General features: G+C 34.4%; 1 protein-coding gene across 2 annotated transcripts; it reads left to right on the top strand.

Annotated features, from left to right (window-relative positions):
* Positions 1-5099: 5099 nt before the first annotated feature.
* On the top strand, positions 5100-9811 carry LOC108320569 (U-box domain-containing protein 6). Of its 2 annotated transcripts, none has more exons than XM_017552027.2 (6): positions 5100-5352; positions 5919-6026; positions 6475-6660; positions 6823-6930; positions 7243-8402; positions 8678-9811. In XM_017552027.2, exons 2-6 carry the CDS (start codon positions 5976-5978, stop codon positions 9462-9464), a joined length of 2292 nt encoding a protein of 763 aa, XP_017407516.1. In that variant the 5' UTR covers positions 5100-5352; positions 5919-5975; the 3' UTR covers positions 9465-9811. The 2 variants fall into 2 exon arrangements, with proteins under 2 accessions (XP_017407516.1, XP_017407509.1); XM_017552020.2 differs by having other exon boundaries at positions 5101-5363.
* The last annotated feature ends 594 nt before the right edge of the window (positions 9812-10405 follow it).

Consider the following 10405-nt stretch of genomic DNA (forward strand, 5'->3'; position numbering starts at 1 on the left):
AGTCGGTCAACTATCGAGAATTTCCGTGTATAAAAACTCACCACAACAATACAATATCTAGACAAAAACAAACAACACATTTGTTAGTTTCATAATTTCTAACCTTAAAGTTTATTTCATCACCAAATAAACCAATTTAATCCAAACAATTCAAAATTATATTCCTTAATTTCTATATTCCTAATTTCTATACTCTAATTCAAAATTATACATCAATTTACATCATCAGCCAATTCAATCCTAACAATTCAAAATTATATAAAACCAAATTCAAAATTATATAAACATAATTCAAAATTATATAAAACTAATTCAAAATTATATAAACCTAAAAATTATACAAACCAACTCAACCTAACAATTCAAACTTATATAAACCTAATTCATAATTATATAAACCTAAAAATTATATAAACCAATTAATACAAATTATATAATACAAAAACTTACCTGGAAGAAGAAGACCCACGAGAAAGATGAAGGCCGTGGAGGAAGCCGCCAGCGGTGTGCAGCGGGGGCAGTTCAGCGGGACGCCGTGCAATAGTGCGTCGTGCAGCGGGGGCGGAGTAGTGACGACGGTGCATCGAGGGCAATTCAGCAGGGGCGGTGCTGCGGGCAGGCCAGTGCAGCGGCGAGACCAATGGAGTAAACGGAGCACCAACGCGAGAGCAATCGAGGCAGAGGCAATGGAGGGCGGTGCAATAAGAGAAAGAAATGGAGCAATGAAGAAAATGAAGCAAAGAAGCAAATGGAGTGTGAGAACCGTAAGCGTTAGGAAGAAGACCCAACAACGTGACGAAGAAGAAAATGAGCAGTAGGGTAAATTTTTTTATATTTTAGGGAGGTTATCTAGAGCGATACTACCTCGGCTCTACCATTAACCGAAGCAATAAACCCATATACGCTTCGGTTAAAGCATCAACCGATGCCTATGCGCCTCAGAAGAAATAAAAAAAATTCCGAAATGGCATTTTTGCAATTTTGTTCAACTTATACGCCTCGGTTTGGCGCCAACCGAGGCATAAACCGAAATTTTCCACACCGGTTCTGAATGAACCGATGCCGTAGGGGTTGAACAAAGAGAATAGGAATTGTCTCTGATCAGATCTGTCAGTTCTGGACAACACATTGCCTCGATTTTGGAGAGAACTGAAGCAGTAGGTCAGGTGACATGCTCAAAGTTAGTTTACAGAGGGGCAGGTGAAACTTTGGCAGAGTATTAGGCACCGGTTTGAACTTTAACCGAGGTAAAACGGCTTATATGCTTCGGTTCCCCTTGAACTGAGGCATATAAGCTCACCTAAACTACAAAAATGCCACCGCGTTCTGATAGGCTTTGGTTTCTCCTAAACTGAAGCCTATTGTGCGATGTTAAATGTTGTTTTTTTACTAGTGAAGACACTCAAAAGTTACTAAATGAAATCAGTCAAGAATTAGCTGGACACTAAAAAACTCATTAACAAGCCATGAGAGTTATGAGTTGTATATATAAGAATGAGAAGATCACACTGGTAAAGATAATATATAACAAGTATCATGCCACCAACCTGGATATCAAGGAACAACTGCATACAAATTTTATCAGACATATTATTTGCTGAACTTGCTCCCTCTCGTCTTTGTGCACTCTGCCTAATTTTCTCTGGTTACTGTATAGGTAAGACAGAGAGGATGTAGATGAGAGAGAAACAAATTATACAAGTGAAGAAGGTGGATTAGGATTACATGACTATTTCTGATTTTTTTTTTCATTTTTTTATATTTAAATTAAAAATAAAAATTATTAAAATACCTATATCTTTAAAGTATGTGTTTTTTTATGAATAAGAATATTTTTTGTCTACTACAACTTGATATACTTTGTTAAAATGTACTAACTAAAAAAGAACTTTCATATGTTAGTAAGCTTTTATTTATATATATATATATATATATATATATATATATATATATATATATATAAAACCACGTCGTGGTCTAGTTGAATTTGAAAATTGACCGTATGTTTTAGTCTTTAGGCAAATTGTACTTATTCTAAAGGGAAGAAAGTGCTTTTCGGTCAAAATTCCATTTGAAAGCAAACTTGATTGCACCATGTTTGAGATAGACGTAAACGAAAAAAAAGTAAAATAATTTAATCGTGAATCTAACTTAAGCATGCTCTTAATAATTTTGGTCAAGAAAATCTATGTAATCTCATGACATCCGAAAATAAAGCAACAAAAATGTGTCATGAACAATTGATTATATTATTTAATAAATAATATAATTTTTCTGTTAGCTATGATATTTTATTTTTAGATTATCTTACAATAATGAATTATTTAAATATATTTTGTAAAATCACGATGTTAATATTTTGTTAGTTTGTATCTTTGTAAATAAACTTATTATGCAACTCTCAAGATATACATTGAAAATTAATTTAAGAGATTGTCTCTTGTGCACTTTGTGTGCTTAATTCGAAAGAAGTTCAACATTGGTGCTTTCAGTTAAAGGTTTTAGGAACATATATTGAACCCTTCAAAGTTTTTGTGGGTAGTGGCGACTTTATATGGTGTAACTCCTGCAACTGTGATGTTTCGATATTAGTGCAAGACATTTCTTTTTTAGTTGATCTCCATCACCTAGAGATTTCTGGTGTTGATATGGTTTTTGGTCTATCATGGTTATAAAGTTTGGGACAAGTACTAACTGAAATCAAGGTTTCCTATTATTTTACAAGTTGAGCATTTGTTAAGCCCTAATCCAATAAAGAATTGACACGTTAACCATATGCTCAATGACGATGATATCTCCTCCTTGTGTACACTGTAAATATGTCTGATGAATCCACCAACTTCTACCTTGTCGCTAGTGATCCTAGACTTGTTGATCGAATATGTTATGGTTTTCCACGAGCCTAAGAGTTTGTCACCTTCTCGATATATTTTGCATCACATTCCTTTGTGGGAAAATTTCAAACCAGTAGGTACAATTCCTCCTTTTATGATCAATGAATTGCCAATACAATAGTTACCTACACCACATGCCATCATTTCTAACCTCAACTCTAGATGGAAATCCATATCAAGTTTTGATCAAGTGGACTGACAAGCCACACAAAGAGGCTAATTGAAAGACATGGGATATTTTAGTCAACCTCTATACCAAGGCAACCAAGAAGACAAGGTCCTTTTTGGTGCGAGGGATAATGTTATAACCTGAGAGCAACAAAATCAAGGATGAAAAATGCACTATTATGGACAATTGATGATATTATTTCACACATATACAATTTCTTTAGTTAGTTATGATATTTTATCTTTATATTATCTTAAAATCAATTATTTAAATATTTTATCTTTAGATTATCTTAAAATCAATTATATAAATATTTTATCTTTACATTATCTTAAAGCCATAAGATTAATATTATTTTAGCTTGTTTCTCTATAAATGAACTTATCATGCAACACTCTCAAGATATATACTAGAAATTGATTTAAAAGATTGTCTCTTTTGTGAAGTTTGTGAACTTGGCTTGAAAAAATCTCAACATAATCAAATGTATCTTGGTAACCAAAATGTGGTCGTCCTACCAAGAAATACATCTAAAAAATATCTTTTACCCCTTCAAACTTGTTATCTCCATTTCTATCAATTTAGCGTTTAAAACAATAACTATGAACTTACTGTTCTATGTAAGTAGAGGTATTTTAAGAATAATTGTCATTTAGATGTCATCTAAAATTTAATATATATTATATATGTTCAAGTATCCATCCGACATGATAATATAGGATCTGCTCGAATATGATAGTATAGGATTTGCTTGGACATGATAGTATAAGATATGTTCCTGACCAAATGCATGTCGGTTTGTTAAGTCGACATGTATTTGACCCACACCTATTCGACAAGGATGAAATCATGTAAACTAAACCATAGGGATAATTCTTAATTAAGTCAAGGAGGACATAATAAATCCAAGACTACTGGATAATTAAACCATATGACTCAAGTCCATCCACGTAAGGGATTATAAATAACACATTCTATTAAGTACATTAATTACATTCATTATTATACCACTAATGACCTTCTCCTCAATTAGCTGATTTGACCATCAAAATATCTTTTACATATCCAAACTAAGAGAAGATAATTACTCTTAAAAAGACAAATACTACTTAAAAACTTGAAATGTTTGGAGTTTTTATTGAAATCTTCACATAATATAAGCTAAGAGTTTGATTTCGCAACAAATTATAAAATATAACTAGACTCATAAATAAAAAGTTATCCTTAAAATAATTTGATAAAGAAGGTAACGAGCAGATAACATTTTTTTTTTTCTTTACTATTTTTTTATGTTAAAATAAAAATATAAAGTTAATACTAAATTAACCTTTGATATATGTATATATATATATAAGTGGGTTAAAGACTTCATAAGATTTTAAACTGAAGTGTTCACCAACTATTACACAAGTATTTGTATATAATTTTTTAGAAAATTATAATATGTAATCTATCCGTTGATTGAATTATAAGTTTTTTCTTGATAATTAATGAAAGCAATTTGTAACTTGCTTGAAAGCGATTTAATATTATTTCTGTATTGTTATAGAAACTATTTTTTTTTCATAAACAGAAGTTTATTAATGAGAAAACTTAAATTGTACACAGATATATTTATATGATAATAATTTAAATAACAAAGGTTTTAATTAAGCTGTTGATCAAAAAGAAAAATAATATTAAAATAATCCTGCAAGAGACTGATCCAATCAAACCAAAAGCATTCTTATAAAACTAGATGTTAGAAGTAATCATGTCAACAATATATTTGAATTTGAACATACAAGTTAAAACGAATCCGTTGATTATTCAAACTTAAGAAAATAACAGAAGAAAAACGGGGGCTGTGGTAAAATGGTAATTGCAAAAAGTTGTGACAATTCCGCTACGCGACAAAACGACGAGGTCTGTCGGCAACTGTGGGCCGGGTGCTGAACCGGGAGATAAAAGCGGCGCAAAATCTAACTTCCCCCTTTCAAAACAAAACAAAACTCATTTCAAAACAACGCATGAACAAACCAAAACTAATCTCTAGAAACGAATTAATTAACAATAATTGTTCATTTGTTCATCTTCAAATCTAAAAATAAAAAAACAAAAATAGAAAATAGACAGTTCAGTTTTAATTCCCACTACACTCACAACCAAAGGGGAGTTCTCTTTCTCAGTGCTGTCCCACATTCACCCTCTCATTCCACCCTAATACCCTAATTCCAAAATTTTCAAATCCTTTCTTCCTCTTTTTTAGTGAAGCCTCCTTGTGATTTTTACTTGTTGTGTTTCAGCTCGGTATGTTTCGGGTTGGTTCCAAAACCCTAGACTTATTCCTTATCTGCAGATTTTGCTTTACTTTTAGTAATCTGTTTTGGTGAATGTTCTGAGTTGGTGAAACTACTTTATAGTTTGAATCACTGTTCCGCTTCTGTGGGTTATTACCAGTATGCGAATTCGGTGATGCTTGTGTTGTTTCGAAGGCTGTTTTGAAAATTTAGCGACGTGTGCAATCTGTTATTTATTCTCGTGGTGTGTTATCAGTTTAGGAGAGAAGTGTTGCGAATTTTTTATTTTATTTTGGGAAAATCAAGGATATGGCAAGCGCAAGGCTATGTCTACTTGGCTTGTTTTTCTTGGTTTGCTGGCTTGGTAGCCGTGGTTTGTTTTTTTATCGCTGCATAAAGTGGAATAATCATGCCTGAAATATCATGATATTTTCTATTTTATACTTTGAAGTTAGCGAGATGGAATTTGTTGTTTGCTGCTTCCTGATTCGTTCAAAGTTTTCTGAACTTTGATTATTAGCATCTGTTTTTGTTTGATTAATTTTCTTTTTTGCCTAATCCTTTTTGGTTTTGCAGCTAAAATAGTTGAGAGATAATTTGGTACCTAAGCTAAGGCGGACAATACTGTGAACGATGAATGTTGCTGAGGTTGAAGAAAATCTAGTGGCTGCAACCGATGCTAAGGTATTATTCCATCTTTGATTATTTCAAATTCTATTTGGGAATTTTAATGCTCTTTGTGTAGTAAATTGACAATTGCTTTTACAGTGTATACAGTCTCTGTGCCGAGGTGTAATTAAATACTCAAAACTATTTTGTATTAGTTTCTTTATGCTCTCTTATTAAATTAGGTAGGAAACCGAAGCCCGTTTTTCTATTGTTATTTTCCAAGTTATTTTTATGTATTGAATTAAGCAAAACAGTTGAATCTACCTTCAAAGGCATGAATATTTTTTGTACCTGGTTATTGTATATGAATTTTTTTTTTCATTTCTACACAAATGGAAAGAAAACAGTGGCGGACTGTTTAAATACTTCTTTCCTTGCTCTAGCTATATTTCCGATGTGTTGCAGTTTTTATTTTATTTTCTGTATTGCAGTCTGACCGTTATCTATCTGGTTTCTTATGCAGTTACATGGACAAATGTGCAAGACTCTTTCTATAATATATTGCAAAGTACTGTCTGTATTTCCTTCTTTAGAAGCTGCCAGGCCTAGGAGTAAATCTGGTATTCAGGCATTATGTTCATTGCATGTAGCCTTGGAGAAAGTCAAGAATGTTCTTCAGCACTGCGCAGAGTGTAGTAAACTTTACTTGGTACGACTTATTTCTTAGTTTTATTTGCTGATTATGTTTCTGGGTAGATAGTTTTTATTTTACCTTATCTCATGAAGCACTTATCTCCTGATGATGGAGTGTGAAATTATTTGAAACGCACTTTTGTAAAATATCTTACGAATTGCATCAATTATGATGCAGGCTATAACTGCTGATTCCGTCCTCCTAAAATTTGAGAAGGCTAAATCTGCTCTTGAAGATAGTCTTAGACGAGTGGAAGAAATTGTTCCTCTATCTATTGGGTGTCAGGTAATAGGGCTGATACTGTGTACTTTTTTTGCAGGTTAGGGTTAGTTAGTTTAGGTTCGTGATTCCATTATTATTATGTGGAGCCTCTTATGCTTACTGATTTCTGTTGTGATCACATGAATGAGAGTAACCCCCTATTTTTTATGTTTGATTTTGTTATTCCAAAATAATTGAATACACCTTGTTTTCATATGAGTTTTGCTTTCTGTAGCACTGGCCTTTGTATATCTTTTTTTGCAAATTATACTCTTTCTTGTTATATTGTCAATGTTTAGGCTGATCTGAGGTTTGGCTGATTAATTACCTGTTCAGGTTCAGGAGATTGTGCACGAGTTTGTGACAATAGAATTTGCACTTGACCCATCAGAAAAGCAAGTTGGCAATGATTTGATTGCATTGCTCCAACAGGGGAGAAAGTTTAATGATTCTAGTGACAGCAATGAGCTTGAATGTTTCCACCAGGCTGCTGCTAGACTCGGAATTACATCTTCAAGAGCAGCTCTTGCCGAAAGAAGAGCTCTCAAGAAACTCCTAGAAAGGGCTCGATCAGAGGAAGACAAGAGGAAGGAATCAATTATTGCATATCTCTTGCATCTTATGAGGAAATACTCCAAATTATTTAGAAGTGAGTTCTCAGATGACAATGATTCTCAGGGTTCTGCTCCTTGTTCTCCCACTGTTCAGGGATCTATTGAGGACAGTGTTCCTGGTAGTCATTGTCAAGCCTTTGACAGGCAGCTTTCAAAATTCAGTTGCTTTAATTTTAAACCAAATAGTGGTAGGAAATCAGGGCAGATGCCACTTCCACCTGAAGAGTTAAGGTGTCCTATATCTCTGCAACTTATGTATGATCCTGTTATCATTGCTTCTGGGCAAACATATGAAAGAGTTTGCATAGAGAAATGGTTCAGTGATGGGCACAACAACTGCCCAAAGACGCAGCAGGAACTTTCACATCTTTGTTTAACTCCTAATTACTGTGTTAAGGGCCTTGTTACTAGTTGGTGTGAACAAAATGGAGTTCCTATTCCTGAAGGTCCTCCTGAATCTCTTGACCTTAATTACTGGCAGTTATTATCAGAGTCTGAATCTTCAAGTTCAAAAGCTGTAAATAGTGTCAGCTCTTGCAAGTTGAAGGGTGTTGAAGCGGTTCCTTTGGAAGAGAGTGGTATCTCAGAGGAATCTGTGGAAAAGGGAACTGAAATTGTGTCTGCACAAGAGGAAGACATAGAGCAGTGTTTTAGCTTTCTGAAAGTTTTGACTGAGGGGAATAATTGGAGTAAGCAATGTGAAGTGGTAGAACATTTAAGGTTGCTGCTGAGGGATGACGAGGAAGCCCGGATTTTGTTGGGGGCTAATGGGTTTGTCGAAGCACTTCTGCACTTCTTGCAATCAGCTGTGCATGAAGGTAGTTTGATGGCTGTGGAAAGTGGAACAATGGCTCTCTTCAACCTGGCTGTGAATAATAACAGGTCTGCTTTATATTTCGAGTTTGTAGTCATCAATTAAAACTGCTTTTCATATTACAAAATCAAAAACAGCTATTTGTATTTGAGATTCATCATTGATGATCAAAACTGAATACTATGATTTGCATAGTGCGAATAGATGTGAAAAATTGATCACTGCCCAGATTGAATTCATTTCCACAACTCGATAACATACATAACTTCTTCAGTGATTAGACTGATTCTTTATTGGCTCACTGCACTCTATTAACTTGAAGTTGATCCTTATTTTTCAACAGAAATAAGGAAATTATGTTATCAGCTGGAGTATTATCATTGTTGGAAGAGATGATTTCAAAAACTAGTTCTTATGGTTGTATTACCGCTCTTTATTTGAATCTCTCTTGCCTTGAAGAAGCCAAGCCAATGATTGGCATGAGTCAGGCTATCCAGTTCCTAATCCAGCTTCTCCAATCGGACTCTGATGTTCAATGCAAGCAAGATGCTCTCCATTCTCTCTATAATCTTTCTACTATGGCCTCCAATATTCAACACCTCCTTTCATCTGGCATCATTAGTGGCTTACAGTTCCTTCTTGAAGGCGACACTGATTGCTTGTGGACAGAGAGATGCATAGCTGTTTTGATAAATTTAGCTGCTTCTGATGTTGGAAGGGAGGAAATTGTATCAACTCCTGGACTCATTAGTGCACTGGCTTCTATACTGGACACTGATGAGCTCTTGGAACAGGAGCAAGCAGTCACTTGTCTCCTAATTTTGTGCAATAGAAGTGAGGAGTGTTGTGACATGGTCTTGCAAGAAGGGGTTATACCAGCATTGGTTTCAATATCAGTGAATGGGACCCCAAGAGGCAGAGAAAAAGCTCAGAAACTGTTGATGCTGTTCCGAGAGCAGCGGCGGGACCATTCACCAGTTAAGACACATCAGTGCCCACCTGAAACTGCTGATTTGTCTATGCCTCCAGCTGAAATGAAACCGCTATGCAAGTCAATTTCAAGAAGAAAGTCTGGGAGAACTTTTAGCTTTTTCTGGAAAAGCAAGAGCTATTCTGTCTACCAGTGCTGAGTTCCTTTGGTTGTTGTAAATCTGTGTTTGCATCTTTACTCTTTTGTGGTGCCTTTATCGTCCTCTACTTCCTGTTCCCATGGGTGCTGCTTGATTTTTGGTTCAAAGCGAAGAAGAGATGTACAGACCTGTGTAATTTATGGATTTTGTTTTCTTCTTTCGCTTTCCTCTTTGTAACATCAATGTTTCTAAGTGTTAGTTTCCTTATTTTTTTAGGGTGGGGTGTTCTTAGGCTTACAAACTTGAAATTAACTGTGAATTATGTGTTTAGGTGTTTCCTCGTTGCACAAAATCTACACAAAAATCTGTGTAGTCCCTACAGAAAATAAAGCAGGTTACGACTAGTAGTTAAGAGAGTGCAAGTTTTGTTAGAAGGCAGCGGATGTCGCTTTAGCCATCAATTTCAGCTTTAAACTAGTCATGCGTCATCTTTGGTCCGTGTTTTTTGGTTGCTTTACCGCACCGCAATGCCCTCGATTTGTACTTTGTTTTGTGACCCACAAAATTTAATCCATCTTTTAGGAGGAAAAGAAAAGACCATTACGGCATGGCGGCAACGGTTGATAACTATTATAGTTAAACTATACTTTATTCACAAAAGAAAACGAAAATATACCTTTTTTCTTATACTTGTTAGAAAATCACGGTATTGCTGGAACCAAATGAATAACTAAAAACATAAGTTGTCTTTCACATATTGACGGCCTTGTTTGGGCGAAATTATTATGTCCACCTATCTACTATTTATTACCTCATTGAAACAGGAAAGAAGTGAGTGGTCTAAGTTCGCTATTTCCTGCCATTTAATATCTGTTTATACGCTTAAAATTAATTCCATACTTTGTGAATTTGTACAATATTTAAAGTTAGAATTAATTGCAAAAATTAATTTCAACGTATATTTTAATTATATTCAACTAATTTTGGAGGAGATATAAACT

The sequence above is a fragment of the Vigna angularis genome, chromosome 1, assembly GCF_016808095.1.
Source record: "Vigna angularis cultivar LongXiaoDou No.4 chromosome 1, ASM1680809v1, whole genome shotgun sequence".
Classification (NCBI taxonomy): Eukaryota; Viridiplantae; Streptophyta; class Magnoliopsida; order Fabales; family Fabaceae; genus Vigna; species Vigna angularis.

Excerpts from the sequence above, each read along its gene's own strand:
- LOC108320569 (XM_017552027.2), top strand. The coding sequence starts at position 5,976 with ATGAATGTTGCTGAGGTTGAAGAAAATCTAGTGGCTGCAACCGATGCT. Across the intron at positions 6,931-7,242 it reads CTCTATCTATTGGGTGTCAG|GTTCAGGAGATTGTGCACGA; the intron begins GTAATAGGGCTG and ends TTACCTGTTCAG. Across the intron at positions 8,403-8,677 it reads CTGGCTGTGAATAATAACAG|AAATAAGGAAATTATGTTAT; the intron begins GTCTGCTTTATA and ends ATTTTTCAACAG.